At 38.7% G+C, this 20,166-nt stretch overlaps 1 protein-coding gene across 2 annotated transcripts in view; it reads left to right on the forward strand.

Moving 5' to 3' along the window:
• Positions 1-20,166, forward strand: part of LOC108575169 (ceramide kinase) — a 39,780-nt gene extending 19,614 nt beyond the window's left edge. For both annotated transcript variants that reach the window (XM_017937895.1, XM_017937896.1), the window contains exons 3-8: positions 8,536-8,729; positions 9,860-10,235; positions 16,998-17,150; positions 17,241-17,437; positions 18,681-18,850; positions 20,000-20,166. In XM_017937895.1, coding sequence (XP_017793384.1) covers positions 8,536-8,729; positions 9,860-10,235; positions 16,998-17,150; positions 17,241-17,437; positions 18,681-18,850; positions 20,000-20,075 — 1,166 coding nt within the window. In that variant the 3' untranslated portion in view covers positions 20,076-20,166. The remainder of the gene's footprint in view (positions 1-8,535; positions 8,730-9,859; positions 10,236-16,997; positions 17,151-17,240; positions 17,438-18,680; positions 18,851-19,999) is intronic.

Genomic DNA, 20,166 nt, shown 5'->3' on the forward strand with positions numbered 1-20,166 from the left:
TTTGTTATCAGAAAACTACTAAAATTGGACGATTAAGTAGACGACAGTTGTGGTTATCGACATAAGGGTTAAATAAATTCTTTATTCAAATAATTCGGATAATTTCCAATAAGAATTCTTTATTCGGATAATTAGAATATTCGAAGTGTTTGAATTTAGTTCGAAATGGATTACGAATTTAATATTGAAAATTGAAAGCTTCGATTCGATTCGTTTCTTTTCACTCAAGTATTGAATTTCTTTCCATTTTCTACAACTCGAGGGAGCTGAGAATTTTATTATGAATTGTGAACTTAATATTGAAGACTTTGCAATTTTCTATAAGAGGGATATTGAGGTAGGAACTTCTCATTTGTTCAGTGTTTGATATACAGTAACTGATTACAAGGCTGAATTATACTTTAAATAGCGAAGAATTAATTGAACCAAATTTTCAAAATAACTTAGAGAAAAAAATGGAGTAATATATAACGGTCGTTGACACGTTGCGAAAAGTTCCACAAGATATCACTCAGACTAACACACGTATATTTTTAAAGAACGCGTAATCTAAAGAGGATTCGCTGTTATCTGTTCCGTAACAAGCAACTCGGATAAGTAATAACCTGGAACTATTTCACGTCTCGTTGACGGCTCAATAGAGTCGTTTCACGACGCTGTAACTGACTTTTAATCGTCGAGTCGAGCAAACAGGGAAGATCTACGAGGTGAAATTTCGTCGAATTTCTCTTCTGCTCGAATAGAATCTCAATTTCCATCCAATTTCTTGTTTATCGTATAAAAAGGGAGTTCCACTTTGGTGTTATGAATTCCTCTCCTATTTGAATAGAGAGAAGAGTTAACAGTAGCGGAACGAAGTAAGTAAGTACGTGTGTACCTACATACAGTGGAGGACAAAAGTATCCATACACCCTGTAAAATGGAATAACTTTTTTAAAATTGGGCCACACGACTTGAGTTTTTTTTTGAGAAGTTAGAAAGATTAGTTTACTAGATGACGTGTAAAAAGATTTTTGGAAAAACTGCAATTAGTCGGAATCGCGAAGAAAATAGCGATGGTCGTTTTTACAACTTTTTTATCTGAGCTCGTAATGAAAATTTAAAAAATACGTTTCATAGATCTATGTCAATTATACACACGCTGAAAATTTCATCGAAATCGGTGGATGGAGAAACAAGCGACAGGCATCGAAAGATGTAAGAATCTGCAGATTTATTAATGTATAATAGTGCGATTTTCACCATCTTTAACCGTTTGTAGCTCATAGCAACATTAACCGATTTCGATGAAATTTTCAGCGTGTGTATAATTGACACAGGTCTACAAAACGTATTTTTTAAATTTTCATTACGAGCTCAGATAAAAAAATTGTAAAAACGACCTTCGCTGTTTTCTTCGCGATTCCGACTAATTGCAGTTTTTTCAAAAAAATTTTTCTAGCTTCTCAAAAAAAAACTCAAGTCGTTTGGCCCAATTTTAGAAAAGGTATTCCATTTTATAGGGTGTATGAATACTTTTGTCCTCCACTGTATATACCCGAGCTCGATCGATTAGGCTAACAATATCACGCGTGAAAACACGAAATAAAGGAAAAGTAGGTGAAAGTTGAACCGTGGCTGCTATTATTTCCTTTCTATTCCTGGCAGGGGAACGGTTTAGGTTTAAATAATTGAACGAGTATCGATCATTAAAGTCATCGCCTTTGGACAGCGAATCGCTTATTTTGTTCCTCGATTTTCTATCAATTTCCAAGAATTTTCAATATTTTATCAGGCACTTTTGTGTATAGAACTTAATTTTCTTCTTTTCGAGTCGTATTTTTTTATTTGCAATTCTTCAAATTTCCGTTCGAGCGTTAGAATTGTTTATCTACTTTTTATCTTTTCTTCGTTGTCGAATGATATTTCTAGTAAATTTGCATGGAATTAGTCTGTGAAAAGGAGGTCCGAAAATTGTCCTTGTGGAAAATTTTTCTTCGATATAATAAACTCGCGTGATATACCGTGGCGAGCGGGTAGAAAGGATTAATCGCGGTGCATGGTGGAACTAGGTCTTTGGTTACGGATCAAGGCTGCTTGGCTAAGACACGTTTTTGCTGGCACGGGGAAAAAGGATACCGAGGAGTGAAGAAATTCCGCTTTACTCTTCGAATCGTTCAATTTGAGCGATGTTTCGCTTCTAAAATTTCTTCCTTTTTCATTCTGGTAACGATTTGAAATGCTCTCAATTAAGAATAATCGATGAAACTTCTATTTTTCAACCGCTGCATGCCACTTTTTACATTTTTTTATTAAATAACCGTTTAATGTACAGGAATTCTGTCTCATTTAATAAATAATTCAGAAATTCTAGTCTTCTTTTATTCCCCAATTTTATTAAATTCTCAAGTTTCACAGAAATCCACAATTTTCTCGCAACTTTTTTCCTTCTGCGATTTCACCTCGAATCCCACTCCCTTGAATTTTCATTAATTTTGCAGTTTCCATTAATTGCAACCTTCACCCCTCTCCTCTCTCGATATCCAGAATTTCAAGCAATTAAGAAGTAATATTCCATAGTTCCACCGGCATTCATTCAACTCCATAGAAATCCACAATTTTCTCCCGATTCTTTTCTTTCCGCGATTTCACCTCGAATCCCACTCCCTTGCATTTTCATTAATTTTGCAGTTTCCATTAATTGCGACCTTCACCCCTCTCCTCTCTCGATATCCAGAATTTCAAGCAATTAAGAAGTAATATTCCATAGTTCCACCGGCATTCATTCAACTCCATAGAAATCCACAATTTTCTCGCAACCTTTTTCCTTCTGCGATTTCACCTCGAATCCCACTCCCTTGAATTTTCATTAATTTTGCAGTTTCCATTAATTGCAACCTTCACCCCTCTCCTCTCTCGATATCCAGAATTTCAAGTAATTAGGGACTAATCAAGAAGCAGTATTCCATCGACAAGGCTGCTGCGAACACTCGACAAGCCCCGCGATCACCTTGCGAAATTCCTCTTGCTTGCGCCTACGGCTCTTTCTCACAGCACCTGAGCCTTTTACGTCATCCTCATTCAACAAATAAAAGTCGACACGTGCAATTTCTGCAGTCTAAATAGCCCAGCCTCTTTGTTTCGTGCATTTTTCACCGACAGGCCACCAATGGTGATTGACGTACGAACTTCCCTCTTCGCCATGGTTTTCACGGTTATTTATAACGATTCTCGAAATAAACCTCTTCTTTCGAACCTCTTCCGTGAAATTCCCGTTCTCGCCGGATCAAACCGGTGGATAATTATTGTTGTTATTCAGGTTGAAAGTTTATTCCAAGCGTTTCACATCGACCTATGCGAGTTTTCAGATCGTGTTATAGCTTGCAGTGTTGGCAAAGAGGCTCGAATTAACCTTGCTGAAATTGCGCTATTACTTGTTACGTGTCTTTACGTAGGTTGAAGGGAGTACGACAGGCGGGAGTATACTTGAGAATTTTTTCCAAGGATTTCTCAAATATCGTCCACGTTTTGCAAGATTCTCGAGTACCTGGCTTACTTGCAGCTTGGAATATTTTCTTCTTAAAGTACCAATTTCACACTATTAATCCATTACCCGCCACTACTGACAAATGAAACTTTCCACATACTCGAGCGATCAATGTTTTAAACACTTTAGGTAACTACGAATTAATTTAATGGAGTGCTACGATCCCACTGCCTTTCTCCCACACATTGTTATCAGATACTATTATAATATTATCATTATTATGGATTATGGGAGTTATTGGTTGTTAAATAATTAATAATCCTTATTTTAAACTATAAACTTTTATTAGACACAAGGAAGGTTCGCTTTTCTACTTGATGGTAAGTGCACTGTATATTGCCTACGACCCCGGCCTCTTGTCACGTATCACAAACATTTAGATCTTTACTAAACAGAGGTGGTAAGGCTAAACGGATTTCTCCGAACGTATACAAAAGTAATATACATTTCCTAGTAAGGCGTTAGATTAATTTCTGTTACATCTGTCGTCGATTCACTTTAGACGGTGGATTTTAGGAATTATCTTTATTTGTTGATAAGTTTTCTTTACACTGTTGGTTTTGCGGATATATACATTGTACGGTCTAAACTTCCTTGTTATGCAATGCTGACTGCCCTTCGTCCTTTTTCGAGGCTGCTTTTATATTGGGGTTTTTGGGAGTTGCGGGTGGGGGAATTTAGGAATGCGTTCGTTAGGTAAGGACCAGGAATGTGTAAGGATAATGTAAGGTAAAAACGGTCAGGATAACGGTGGTGAGCGGTGGAATAAAATATAAACGTGGGCGGTTAAACAGGGTGAATCCTTGTATTTTGAACTATACTGCACGAGTGCTGATACAATTCTGTCCTTCCTGAAAAAACCTAGTCAAGAGGACCCCCTTGACAATATGGCCTTTCTTAGCCTTGAGGCAAAACTATCCCTAGGAGGGGGAAACGCAGCAGAAGACTGCACATGGCCCACTCAAGCCTTCGCTTTTTGGACTTTTCTAACAATAATGATCAGGACTCGTTAGGATTGAGGGTTCGATGGTACGGGAGAAGAATTGCAGGGACAATGGTTCGGTAATGAACTTAAGGATTCGGTACAAAAGAAATGGGTAGAGCGCATCAGTTTGATAGGACAGGAATTCGGTGGGAAAGTGGAAAACGCGCAGGTAGTTGTCGAAACTGTACCTGGGATAAGGATCTGTATGCATGGGAGACGAGGGACAAAGGGATGAGGATTCGACATATCTAACTCACTGATAAATCTAACAGATACTATTGTATCATTATTAACATTACTGTAATTAAATTCTATTATAATATTCTTATTAACATTATTATTATTATCACAACCAAACATCTTTACAATTATAAACCAAAACGCCAAGCAACCGCCACGGGTAGGAAGGGAGCGAAGTCGGGAAGAACCCATGAAGCGACGCTCGACTCCAGGCCCTTTTCCTGACCGTTGATTGGTCGGAAGCAAGGTGCCAAAACTAGTACAAAACCGACGTACCTGCGCAAGGTCGACAGATAGTGTTTCTGCACGACTTCGACTTCATTTTTAATTACCAAATTTCTTTTTTATGATACCTAATGTCTCCAAAGTCTTTTAGAGTATAGGGCGGATTTACGCCAGGTGACTCTACACCAAATTCAAGCAAAAATCTACACAGGCGCTGCCTGTTCAAAAAAGAAAAGAAAAAGGTCGACAGATAGTGTAAAACCGTACACCTAGAACGACACCCGTTCGAACTAAACATTTAATAAAACCTGAAACGAAGGCGATCTCAACCGTTACGGCCTGTTCCGTAACGTGGAGTTTAAAACGATCTTCTCTGTAATAAAATTTAACTTTACCTTCGAGTTAATGGTATTAATAAATTGGATATTGTACTATCATTCGTTCTTCGTTGGAACCAGGTAACACATTTTCCAGAAATGGTCATCAGACAGATACAGGTGTGGTAATTTATCCAACAATCGGACTACGATCTTCGATCCGTTCGATGGAATGTTCATTAAATAAGAGGAAAAAATAGAATAAACGAGCAGTTTAAAGTCCGTGGAAACGTCGTAGTAATACGAGTTTCCTGAAAACAGTGTCCTTTACGAAGATTATTCCAGAGGAACCGGTTCCGTGGACGATTAATAATTCCTCCAGCGATTCACTACTCAAGGTCTGGGTCGACATGTACCTGCAATTTTTCGCTTCGCTGTCCGCGCTATTTAGACATTTTCACCAGATTCTTTGAGAATTATAGTCGAAGAAATAAAATTAAACGCGCAGGAATTCTCGGATTACCAATTTTTTCAAATACTCCACGAATTCGCAGATTATTAATAATATAATAAAATAAAGAAGTGTTGTTTGAAATTTAATATCAACGAAATTTCAACTACCTGTTAATCACCGTTATAGCAACAATGCTAAAGGAATATTATACTTCTCCCAAAATAAATTTCGCTAAAAATAAAGCTGGTAATTTTCTCTCTCTAGAATGAACTTAACGAAATTTTCCTTCGCAGTATCATAAAGAAATGATAAAAGCGTCGGTTCGTGAATCTTTCTTTCCGGAGTTTCTTTGTTTTAAATTCAATTTCACCGATTCTCAGTCGGTCTGCAGCGGCGCGTTCACAAGAAACCTACGCACAGTGGCGAGCAGGAGGATAAAAATAGGCTGGTGGAGATGGAGAATGTATTATCAGTGGACTGGGACACTTTCACCGCGGGTCACCAGGTCTGTGTCACGCGGATTCAACGGAACCGCGTTGTCACCAGGAAAAGTTCCTTCGAGGCGGAAAAACTTGACGTTTCACGCTGGAATTTCCATTGTTTACCGCGTAGGCAAATATCAGGAATTATTATCGAAGGATCGAACAGGTATATCTTGTTTGCAAAGTGTGCACAGTTAATTAAAATCCAGCAGTAGCATGATAATTGATTGGAATAAGATTCAGTGGAATTTCTTCGAAATTATAAATTCGTCGAGTGTAGGATTAAATATTGGGTTGGCAGCTAAGTTCCCGCCGTTTTTTTACATTTTAACATTCCGCATGTCATGAAATGTTTGAAATCATTCGAAAGAGGATGTTTTCCGACACCTCCTTCTTTTTGCTTTTAATCAAGGTTTTAAGGCTGCAAAAGCTGCTCGCGACATTTGTGCCGTGCACGGATAGGGTGCCGTAGCTGAAAGAACCGCTCGTGATTGGTATGGCAAATTGAGAAATGGAAATTTTGACAACCAGATTGTGGCTCGTTGATTTTTGTTGTTGTCACATAAAGCATGCGGAACCCATGCTCCACACTTCTGAACCTTTCCCATCGAGTGAAGATGCTTCTCTGTAGCAGTGTGGGAGCATTCCATTTTCTCTGCCAGTTCCCTTGTCGTTTAACGCGAATTTTCGTGCAAAAGTTGGTTTAATCGCTCTTCATCGAACTCAACTGGACGGCCAGAATCCTTGTCGTTTGATGCGAATTTTCGTGCAAAAGTTGGTTTAATCGCTCTTCATCGAACTCAACTGGACGGCCAGAACGAGGTGCGCCTTTGAGGTCGAAATTTCCATTTTTCAATTTGGCGTAGCAATCACGAACGGTTCTTTCAGCTACGGCACCCTATCCGTGCACGGCACAAATGTCGCGAGCAGCTTTTGCGGCCTTTGTTGTATTCCGCGGCTCGCGATTCCTTGCGTTGGTTTATTATATTCAGTAGGTACGCGGTAGGAGAGCCTGACGGGAACTGGGGCGAAATAAGGGAGCTATTCTGCGCGTAGTACTATTCGACTTTATTAGACAGTTCGGTGACGTTCGGTGCGTGAAGACCACTAGACAAAAATCTGCTGTTTCGACGGAAAAGGTTTCTAGATATAGGTTCGGTAAGTACGAGAGTAGGGGTTGGTCTCAGAGGTCAATGTAGGGAGAGGCGGTGAGGTTCAGCGATGAGTAAAAGTAAAGGATGATGTGGAGGTCTAGGTTTCGGGGTGACTAACGTTAAGATGATGCGGATTTGTTTAGAGTTAAGGAAAGGAGGCAGGATGACTAAAAACTAATGAAAGATAGGAGAGAGGTATACGACACCTTAGAACCTTGATTAAAAGCAAAAAGAAGGAGGTGTCGAAAATGCTCATTTTTCTCAGCTTGACATTCCATTTTAAGGAGCTGAAAATTAACAAAGAAAATTCCGGTAGAACAAAACATCCCATGATTTAAAACATTTAGTGACATGCGGAATGTTAAAATTTTAAAAAACGGCGGGAACTTAGTTGCCAACCCAATATTTCTTTTATCACACATAGCGTGCATTTATAGCGTATTTAAATGGAAATTTACGAAATATAGCAACAACAACGACAACAGCGTTTTTATTAAGAAGAAAAATGTCGAATTCGTTTTATGCAACATTAAAACAAATTTTCTGACAATTTTTTTATGAAAATTTACTGGGTGCTCGAATAATTTTCAGCACTCTACGAAATAAAGCTATGAAAAGTGAAGGAGTGTCCATTACTCTACACCAGGCCTGCTCACGAAGTCGCTCCAGGTGAAGTACTTGCTTATTGTTAGTAAGTAGCGATCGCCCGGGCTAAGAGTGAGAACTATGCTTGGGCCGGTGCTCGCAGCTCTGCCCAGAGTACAACGTTTGCCCGAGCAGCCCTGCTCTACACCGTAATATCATCAATACCGCGTAAACGAACTTGTCAGTCGCTCAAATCAATCAAACGACCCTCGTCGAATTACGTTGTCCCCTTTGAGGGAGAAAATTCGTCGAATGGAAAAACAACAGGGTGACTAGGCTGTTCTCCACCGGTATAACGAGATCTCCTCCTGTTTTATTCTATCGGGAGAGTCACGGTATTGATCTGCTTCTCTGTTTAGTACGACACATTTCTGCGAAAACAGAATCCTGGACTCATAAGAAAAATACATTTCTTACGTTCGGAATTAACTACGCGTCGTGTTTTCGAACGAAATGTTCAACGAAATAGATGTTATTAGATTAAACGTGAACATTTCTGGTTTTCAGGATTGACACATCGTCCAAGGAAGATTTTGTTGTTCGTTAACCCTTTTGGAGGGAAGAAGAAAGGGTTGAAGATTTGGGAGAAGGATGTACAGCCTTTGATGACTATTGCTGGAATTGAAACGAAGATGCTGATCACTGAGAGGATGGGTCATGCTCGTGATACCCTCTTGAACGCTGATCTTAGCGATTTTCATGTGAGAGATTAGGCTTAACTGTATTGGGACGTTTTCTCGAGAAATGTTTCATGTAAAACACCACTCTTTCTCTTCTTGGAAAATTTTAAATGCAATTCTAATCAAACGTTTTCTACCTTCCTCTCGTCTCTTCTCCTAAATTTCTAAATTTTCGAACTCCCAAGTTCTCAAATTCCCAAACTCCCAAACTCTCAAACTCCGAAATCCCCGAATTCCCAATTTCTCAAATTCCCAAAGTCTCAAACTCTCAAACTCCGAAATCCCCGAATTGCCAAGTTCTCAAATTCCCAAAGTCCCAAACTCTCAAACTCCGAAATCCCCGAATTCCCAAGTTCTCAAATTCCCAAAGTCCCAAACTCTCAAACTCCGAAATCCCCGAATTCCCATGTTCTCAAACTCCCAAACTCCGACATCCCCGAATTCCCAATTTCTCAAATTCACAAACTCCCAAACTCCGAAATCCCTGAATTCCCAATTTCTCAAATTCCCAAAGTCTCAAACTCTCAAACTCCGGAATCCCCGAATTCCCAAGTTCTCAAATTCCCAAACTCCCAAACTCTCAAACTCCGAAATCCCCGAATTCCCAAGTTCTCAAACTCCCAAACTCTCAAACTCCGAAATCCCCGAATTCCCAAGTTCTCAAATTCCCAAAGTCTCAAACTCTCAAACTCCGACATCCCCGAATTGCCAAGTTCTCAAATTCCCAAAGTCCCAAACTCTCAAACTCCGGAATCCCCGAATTCCCAATTTCTCAAATTCACAAACTCCCAAACTCCGAAATCCCTGAATTCCCAATTTCTCAAATTCCCAAAGTCTCAAACTCTCAAACTCCGGAATCCCCGAATTCCCAATTTCTCAAATTTCCAAAGTCTCAAACTCTCAAACTCCGACATCCCCGAATTCCCAATTTCTCAAATTTCCAAAGTCTCAAACTCTCAAACTCCGACATCCCCGAATTCCCAATTTCTCAAATTCCCAAAGTCTCAAACTCTCAAACTCCGGAATCCCCGAATTCCCAATTTCTCAAATTTCCAAAGTCTCAAACTCTCAAACTCCGACATCCCCAAATTCCCAATTTCTCAAATTCCCAAAGTCCCAAACTCTCATGCAACCCTCTTTGCTTACTTCAGGCAGTGGTGTGTATCGGTGGGGATGGCACCCTAGCTGAAATTATCAACGGCCTGGTATTGAGGACCTCGAAGGAGCTCCAGGTCGATCCAAACAACCCGGAAGCGACCCTACCCTCTCCTCGACTTCCGATCGGTGTAATTCCCAGCGGAAGTACCGATACGGTGGCTTATAGCCTCCACGGGACGACAGACGTGCAAACAGCCGCCATACATGTCATTTTCGGCGAAAGTACAGGTCTGGACATCTCCTCGGTGCACAAAGATCAAACGTTGCTCAGGCTGTACGCAAGCATGCTCAGTTATGGCTATCTGGGAGACGTGATACGGGATAGTGAAAAGTTCCGCTGGATGGGTCCTCAGAGATACGACTACTCTGGTGAGAAAATTACTTTGCTGAGGAAGGATCGATAAGAAATGTGCGTTGGTGGTGGTTTTATGGGGTCTGGTCTCTTTTTTCTCTGTGTTCCGTGTAGTCTCGCGGGGAGAATAGACCACTGTGTACGTAGAATGAACTGTTTTGTGTGTTTTTTGCATTTTCTTGTAGAATAATAGATCGTTCGTATAGATAGACTGTGGTCTGGGACTTTTGAAATTCTTTTAGTAGGATAATGAGTCATTTTTACGTGTAGACTAGTCGTGGTTTAGAATTGTACAAGTTTTTGTGTAATAATGATACAATTTATATCTGCAACAGGTTATTCTCTGTAATATAGACTCTTTGAAGTGGTTTCACTATTTTGCTGAATATTCAAGACGGCGATACAATAGAAGCAAGATTAATTACCTACTTCTCTAAATAATTTCTGTTTCGAAACGTTAAAGACGAAAATTCGTCTTCCGTGCATTTTAATTTCCATTTTTTCTCTTCGAATTTAGTGGGGGTAGTTGTGAGTTAACCTCGTGCCATCAGCAGAGCCAACACAGGTTATAGCCAACTCAGACTTATAAAACGGTCATGCAATAAACGTTTCCTAGGTTTTTCTCAAATATAGGTTCAAGTAGCAGAATCATTTCACGAGTTTCTTTTTTCTTTTTTTGGTGGAATAGTTCAGTTTTAGTGTTCTAGGAACACTGGGTATTTATGGATGGAATTAGAGAGTATATTTATGGAAGAGAGGGTGGAAAACCAGAGAGAGGCTTTCGTGGAAGTGTTCGAAAGATTTACACGTGTCTCAAGTGAAACTGTGTAGTGAAGTAAAAAAACAAAAATGGATGATTTAACGTAGTCCTAGAGTGTACTTTTTTGGAAAATTGCTTAACTTAAGAAATTCGAACGAATTAAATTAATTAGACAGGTAAGTATACAGTTTTTTAATTATTCATCAGTTAGTGTTGTGTGCAGTTTTGTTAATTACATAGTGAAAAATAGTGTTAACATTGTTCCCAGTGTTAGAATTGAGTATACAATTAGAGTCACTAACGTAGAACATTGTAATAGTTATAAATAATTGAAAAAGCCAGTTTTAATAATATGTTTATTTTCTTTCACAGGAAACGTCAAGAAAGAAAAATGCGCCAACAATCAACATGAATATTGCAACAAAGTATATTTATTGTACATTAAAAAAATTATGTACGCAAGTGTATTTATTGAAAAAGTTAATAAGAATCAATATTTTAACTGAAAAGAATTGCTCTGCTTCATTTACCCTTGTCATTATCTGCATCCCAGAAAAAAAGCAAATTAGTATCAAGCAGTAACATGGTAATAAAGTAGGAGTCAGGATTCCGAGAATTCGTGGAAATAACGTTATTTTCCAGGAATTTCCGAGAACCGAAATTTTCGAATTTTGTCGAAAAATTTCGACTTTGTGTTAGGCGAATATGACAGTGAAAGAGGTCGACCGATTTCGAGAATTCCTGGAAATGACGTCATTTTCCAGGAATTTCTGGGAACCGAAATTTTCGGAGTCTTCAGAAGAATGTCTCGTAACATACCGACTTTGTTGTTACGCGATGCGAGGGCCCGGATACGGAGCGGCGCGTGTACCGCCTGGCTTTGTGGTTAAAGCGGGATAGTAGATAGGAATGGTTCGGACGAACCTGCGTATGGCTAACACCATGACCCACTGGATGAGATACCGTGGACAAACCGACGTACACCCATCCCTTCGTTTACGCGGATTGACCGTTCCGCGTTGATCTTTTTACGCGGATAAAAATCGCGTAAATAGAGTCTGCTTGTATGAAAAAAAAGAAAAGACATGTATAAGTTATAAAAACATTTAAGTCGCATAGGTTAATAAGAAAAATGATGACATTTCAGAAAACCAAAATAAGTTTTATTCGGTGTCAGAATCTGTAGGTACTGTAAAACTTAAATCGTAGGACAAGAGGTTAAGAAAAAAAACCAAAAAAGGTCAGAGTTTTATGTAATTAGTACGTACAAGTAAGAATTTGCGTTTCTCTAATATGTAATAATGAGATAATCTGATATAAAATGAGATCGCGTAAAAAAGTACCGCGTAAATAGAGGTATAATTTACCGCGTAAAAAAAAAAAACTGGCGTATAAAAATTACCGCGTAAATGGAGGGTTGGGTGTATAGCTAACGTCGAGAGCCACTATGGAAATCGTGGACGAACCGGTGGGTAATATTGGGAGCTATTACGCTTCGTTCAAAATAAGAGTAACCTCGCTCTCGAACCGATATTCGTCCGTTCTGCGCAGTTCCCACTACTGCCTACCGATGTGACGCATGCGATTGGTCGCAGCGCCGTTTCGGCTAGGCCCAAGAGCGACGTCAACGTAAAAGGCGCATAGAGCGGAGAGAATCTACCCGGTGGTCTAAAAGTATGCGCACCTACTGTGTGCATGTTAACGCAGCGGTTTATGACAGACGAATAGTGGCTAGTTGTATGAATTTAGCCGGACAAAATAAAAATATCAATATTTAGGAAACGATTCAAAATCATTTAAATTCTTAAAAGACGTACTGTAAAGTACCTAATTTCATTAGAATCATCTTAATTGCTAGGTGTAAATAATGCTGTGTATTCAGTCATAAACTTGAGTAAAATTAGGGGGCAGATATCTCTGTATAAAAAATTATCACTGTGTACTTTGAAACATTTTTAATTTTCCGTTTAAACTTGTTAACTTTAACCTTTTATTTAAGAACAAAGTAAAAGGAAACATATTTTTATTTTATAAAGTTATAAAATACAATAAAATTATTCTTTTCGCTTCTCTAAATTTAAATGCCTCTTCTTCTTTCTTCCATAATCATTACACACAGTCGTACAGGGTGCATGTTTCAAGAAGCGATTTTTGACATTTTGAACAAGTAATCCAGATTTTTCATTAAGAAATAAATGATTTGCCTTGAGATATCATGTTATCTATTTTAAAATAATTGTTTTGTGCTTTGAATATTACAAACATCATTCAAGTCGTTTTAGTTTCTTAATGCAATAAACTTATCTTGAAAAACAGCAAAACCTTTAAAAGTAATAACATGCATGTTAAATAAACACTTCAAGTTCGTTCAGAACAACTGCAAAACAATTTTTATATAACACAGTTGCTAGCCGTGCGTGTTCGAAATTAAATAAGTCACCGTGTATATGAGGCAACACACCCGGAACAGTAGACGGAGAGCGTAGCAGAGGGTAAGACGGAGAAAAACGTAGGCGGTTAAGTGGGGGTTTGTACGTTCTAGGCCCGTCTTAGGCACGTCCCATGCGCGAAGAGAGGTTACTCTTATTTTGAACGAAGTGTAGAGGGGTTATTTATAGGGGTGGAGAAGTATGTTGAGAATGTATAATGACGTTTTGTTTGCGCGGAGCCTTTGTTCCCGTGTGAGTTGAGGTTGCAAATTGACGGAGGTGTGGGACACGGTTACAGTAGCAGAAAAAGAACTTTTATATCGTTGAACGGTGATTTTTAAGTAGCAAGATACTATTATTTCACTGTTCATCTTTGAAACTTGAATGCACACATTGTTGCAGTCTCTATTCTCGAATGCAACATCGATGGAAGCACTATGTCGAATGCAAAACATTGTTATACTCGTTACTTTTCAATGAAACATTGCTTGAAGCGTTATATTTGAACGCAAACACTGTTGGAATCTCTATTTCTGATTGCAACATTATTAGAAGCGTTATTTCGAACGCAAACATTATTACAAGCACTACGCTTGAATGTAACATTGTTACAAGCGTCTTACAAACGTCATTCTCGCTTGTAACATCGTTAACTCGTATTATTTTCGAATGCACATTGTTGCAAACGCCTTATCGGGTTTGCAACTTTGTTGCCGCGAAACGTTCCTGAAAATTGCACATTGTTGCACGACGCGCCGTTTTTCAACATTGTGCATTTTTCGAGAACGGTTCGCGGCAACAAAGTTGCAAGCGCGATCTCTCCCTTTTGCAACTTTGTGTCGCGCGCGCGATTGCACGAAAAAAGCACAATGTTGCAAAGCGCGCTGCCGGGTTTGCAACTTTGTTGCCGTGTTCTCGAAAATTGCACATTGCTGCACGACGCGCCGTTTTGCAACATTGTGCATTTTTCGAGAACGGTTCGCGGCAACAAAGTTGCAAGCGCGATCTCTCCCTTTGCAACTTTGTGTTGAGCGCGCGATTCGCGAAAAATTTGGATTATATTGACATATTATATGGATATATTATCATTTATTAAGTAAGCAACTATGCTCGAAATTATATCGTGTTTGGTATCATTTTAATCAGAAAAATGTGACGAATATGTTGGTAAAAATTTCATTCGTTACAAGTCAATAATAAGAAAGTTAGATTTTTGAGTTAAAGGTCTCAGCTTATTCGTTTGTTCTCAACTACTTCAATACAGAGAACATTCCAGAAAAAATATTAAAGATTTGCAGAGATAAAATTAGTTGCAAGCGCGATCTCTCTCTTTGCAACTTTGTGTCGCGCGCGCGATTGCGCGAAAAAAGCACAATGTTGCAAACGGTGCGTCGTGCAGTTAAAATAAATAAAGCGTCACGCCTGGAACAGTAGACGGAGAGCGTAGCAGAGGGTAAGACGGAGATAAACGTAGGCGGTTAAGTGGGGGTTTGGACGTTCTAGGCCCGCCTTAGGCACCTCCCATGCGCCAAGCGAGGTTACTCTTATTTTGAACGATGTATAGGTCAGTGCTCTTCAGTCATTGCCCGTACGGGCAGCGTATTAGGCTTCCCCGGGCGTAAAGTGATCGGCGAGCAACAAGCCACTCCTTCTCGGGCAACGGTGCGTATTTGTCAATACGTATGGAAATAAGTATGTATGTACTGTGCGTCCACGAGAAGATGGCAAGGCAAAGGAATGCGGGTCTGATTGGGTCACACCTTCATAAGCCCACCTTCTCTAACACAATCGTAGAAATAAGGCACACGTATTGTCATTATTGACTGAACGCAAAATAACATCGATGAATCGAATCATACAGCACTGCGTGGCGGAAGATTCGGATAATGCGAGTGAAGTACCATCGTTGCCCCTGTCGCGTCCCGCTCGCCATCTTCTCGTGGACACACAGTAGTAACCATCGCCCGTCTTAAGGGGGTACACCTGTCGGACGGTTTCAAAAAATCGAATTTTTAAAATTCTCTTAAAATTTCAAGTGTGCGTAAAATTTCAGAACATGCATTTTCTATTTTAAAATTAAAAATAACTGTTCATTAGCGCAGATTTCATAAATTTCACGCTTAAAATTGAGGTAGGTATCGATTGAAAAAAAAAAAAAAACCAAATGCCGAGGGGCTTTCCGAACCCAGGACCTTACTTGATTAGGACGTCCTCGGCTACTAGGCTTGTTGTTCATTTGTGAATGCAAACTCCTTATAAACAAGTAAAGCGATTTTCAATTTTCTCGGTAAATATCGAGAAGCGCGAGCTACTGCTTTGGCAAATTAAACTTGGAGACGACATCTTCAAATACTGCAAGTTTCAGGTAAATCCGTTTCCCGTCGACCGTGCCCTCTCCCTGTTAGACTGTAGTGGCCAAACTGTGGCTAAAAAAGCCGCATGCGGCCCTTCGGGGCTCGTATTGCGGCTCCCATATGCTTTATCAGATGTTACAATTTCTTTGTTCAACGCGACACTGCTGCGATATTATTTATACAAAAAAATTAATAAATTGTAAGGAGAATCAATGAATTGACGCGTAATTGGTAGTAAAGACTTTATTTGGTAAGGCGTGGGTCGACTTGTTTAGAACGTCACCGTTCGACTCTCTAACAAAGACTGTTGAAAGCCCCTTTGTCCCGCCGTTGCCAAAAATGCGTCGCCAAGGGCCTCGAGGGTTCGTCGCCGATGCTCGTGGCGTCAGAGTCCTCGGGCCCGATATCGCCTACTCCTGTTACTCTAAACATCCGGGCTGGCCGCCCGAATGCCCGTCACGACGGCGCCCTCGATTTCTCTTACAAAATTTATAATAAAACAATTGTCTCGAGAAGATATACATACACATGTCAGAAAAGTACTCTGACTCGGAGTAGGGTGGGCGCAAAATTTATTGAACGTTTCTACGTTTCCGCAATAATATATTTTATTCAAAGTCTATCTCCACGTTATTCGGGCGTCGCTCGCAAAAGTATACGTTGAGGGTCTCGGGAAGAGTGAGGACGCGTCGTCCTGCCGATCCCTGTCCTCCCCTACGCGAACAGGCCCAGAGAAAGGCCCAAAGGGGCGGAGTCACCCCCACCGAGCGCGCTGGGCCTGGCTTCACCGTCTTTGGGACGGATTTTCTCACATTTTCGTTAAAAAAAAAGGTGTTCGAAGGTATTAAATTATTGAAAAATAATTTATTTACTTAACGTAATTTGAATTCAATTTTTAAAGGGGTTTTTAATTTTTTTTTAATTAAATAGAAGAATTAAATATCTGTGAAAAATGTTCATTGAGTTATACAGCGTAATAATTTTAATACATTTTTAACGTAAATCTGAATTTGTCGACAAAGTTTCGCAAGTTTTGGAAGATTGTTATTAAATAAAAAACAGTACTACTTCCAAATAAACGCATATTAAACTATATAACATAATTTCAATACATTTTTAACAATATTCCAAGTTCGTAGACAAAGTCTCGCAAGTTTTAGGACATTTATATTAAATAAAAAACGCCAATACCTCCAAAAGATGTTTACTGAAGTGTCGAACACAATTTTCATATAGGATTTAAAAAGATTCTCGCTAACAAAGGCTACGAAGGGGAGATTCAGCTTCTTTCTGATCCTTGTCATCCGGCTACCAGCACAAGATGTATAAAAAACTGCACCAGGTGTCTGCAACATATGCACAACAGCGTTCCAGATAAAGAAATATCCAGTTAGTTAGAAATTTTCATGAAAATCAATTTTTATTACTATTTACTATCTGTTCGCACATGTTTCTTTTATTCTGTTCAATTTATTTCAGGATGGATGACTGTCAGGGGTAAATTCTTTATGGTAAACGGTGCAAATCTCGCCTGTGCCTGTTCTAAGAGTCCTATGGGATTCAGCCCCCATTGTCACGTGGGAGATGGTTGTGTAGATGTAATCCTGGTTCGACATACCTCGCTTTTTAACAATATCAGGATGCTGTTGAGGTTGTCCAGCAAGGAGAAGACTGTGGTGTGTGGAAAAATTGTGAAATTTAAGAAAAATTGGAAAAAAATTGAATTATTGAATTGTATTGGAGATACAAGGTTACGAAAGTCCTGAATTTTCAAAATTCTAAACTCCTAAACTTTCAAAATCCTGAACTCCCAAAATCCCAAATTTCCGAATTCCAAGCTCCGAGATTCTCAAAACTCTCCGAGTCTCTAAATTTCCGAATTTCTAAATTCTCAAATTCCCGAATTTCCACATTTTTAAACTCTCAAATTTCCGAATTTCTAAATTTCCAAATTTTCAAATTGTCGAATTTTCAAAATCCTAAACTCCCAAAATCCAAAATTTCCGAATTCCAAGCTCTCAAATTCCCAAATTTCCAAACTCTCAAATTCCCAAAATTTCGAATTTCGGAATTCCCAAATTTCTAAAACTCCCAATTGCAAATTTCCAAACTTCCAAATACTCAAATTCCTAAATTTGTCAAATTCCCGAATTTCTAAATTTCCAAATTCTCAAATTCCCAAATTTCCAAACTCTCAAATTCCCAAAATTTCGAATTTCGGAATTCCCAAATTTCTAAAACTCCCAATTGCAAATTTCCAAACTTCCAAATACTCAAATTCCTAAATTTGTCAAATTCCCGAATTTCTAAATTTCCAAATTCTCAAATTCCCAAATTTCCAAACTCTCAAATTCCCAAAATTTCGAATTTCGGAATTCCCAAATTTCTAAAACTCCCAATTGCAAATTTCCAAACTTCCAAATACTCAAATTCCTAAATTTGTCAAATTCCCGAATTTCTAAATTTCCAAATTCTCAAATTCCCAAATTTCCAAACTCTCAAATTCCCAAAATTTCGAATTTCGGAATTCCCAAATTTCTAAAACTCCCAATTGCAAATTTCCAAACTTCCAAATACTCAAATTCCTAAATTTGTCAAATTCCCGAATTTCTAAATTTCCAAATTCTCAAATTCCCAAATTTCCAAACTCTCAAATTCCCAAAATTTCGAATTTCGGAATTTCCAAATTTCTAAAACTCCCATTTGCAAATTCCCAAACTTCCAAGTACTCCAATTCCTAAATATCCAATTTTCCAAATTCCCGAATTTCTAGATATCTAAACTCCCACCCTACATAAAACAATACCATTACAGACCTCACTTACCAAACATCGTCTAAAAGCAAATGCAATTTTCTTCGCTTGTCCACGTCCACGAATTAGATCACGATTGATCTTGTCGTCTGTTTGCCCTGCACAGTACGATCTACCATTCGTCGAAGTGTACAGAGCAAGAGAGTTCACGTTTCGTGCCATGCCCACCATGCACATGCAGTCCAACAACGAGATTAACAGCCGCTATATGAAGTCGAACCTGAGCGTGTGGAACTGCGACGGAGAGGTAGTCGATAGCTCCAACGTGAAAATCAGGTAAACAAATCGAGTGTTTACAAGTTCTTCCTATATTCTCCCTTCCGATTCGATCATTAACGTGCATGTTTATAAGTACTTATATTCTTTTCATATCGCCATTCGATATCTTATGTGTTCTTATTTCTCCTTTGATTCTACAGATTACAGTGTATTGCACAGGATTATCACTAACTACTGCCACGCTTTTTCAGGCTCTCCCGATAGTCTGACAAAAAAAAGGCTTCCAATAAAAGTTAATCAGCTTCCAATCGGCTACAAATTGCAATACAAGGTATTTCTTAAAAATTGTTTTTTGGATAAAAAGTCAAAGTGACCTTGACACTACGTATTTTTGACTTCATACCGTTGTAGCTGATGTTAAGACGAGTTGAACGACCTACAATACTATGACCCTAAAATGATCCTGAATCTTGAAATGTCGGCTTAATTAAAATAAATGTTATCGTTAAAAATGACTTTATTTCGATCAAACTACACATTTCAAAATGGTGAGCTTCAACAAGAAAAATGTTAATCATACGGACATTACAAAAGGAGCATAAACAGCGTACAGAAATAAACATACCTTGTGTAAATGACTTTGACTTTTTATCGAAAAAACAATTTTCTGGAAATTTCTTGTATTGCAATTTGTAGCCGATGGAAAGCTGATTAACTTTTGTTGAAAACATGTTTTGACAGAATATCGAAAGTGCCTAAAAAATCGTGGCGACAGTTGCGTGGTACACCCTGTGTGTATACGATTTGAAAAAAATCGAAAAAGATGGATATATATGAAAAACTGCAAATTTAAGTATCTTCATTAAGGTATCATAATTTTAAAAATATTCGTAATCGAACTTTAATTTGGAAAAGTGATTTGAAAAATATTGGGAGGAATAATTCTTAAGGATTTCTATAATTTCTAATAAATTTCAATCGAAGTAATATACAAATATGGGCACTTGTTCAAAGTAATTTTGAATATGTTCACAGGAATTATTTTTGTCTATTATCAAAGTTTCCGAGAGATTTCGAAAAATATTTTTACCAAACAGCGTTAATTGCTGTTTTTTTAAATAAATTTTAATTAGTACTTTGGTTGAAATTTATTAAGAGTTGGATAGGATGGAATTACATAATTTACATGATGTAATTTATTGACAGGGTACACTGCCAACTAGTGAACGTATTTACGAGACGAGCCCAAGAACCAGTTCACGAGCGACCCTGCTTCTGTTAGTGTCGAGAGTCAACTGGCGTTCCAGTGTCGTGCTGCTTATAATAAGCGAACGATAGTCGCGTGTTTCCACGGAACATGAAGCCACATTCAA

Source organism: Habropoda laboriosa, unplaced genomic scaffold (genome assembly GCF_001263275.1).
Source record: "Habropoda laboriosa isolate 0110345459 unplaced genomic scaffold, ASM126327v1 scaffold207, whole genome shotgun sequence".
NCBI classification, from domain to species: Eukaryota; Metazoa; Arthropoda; class Insecta; order Hymenoptera; family Apidae; genus Habropoda; species Habropoda laboriosa.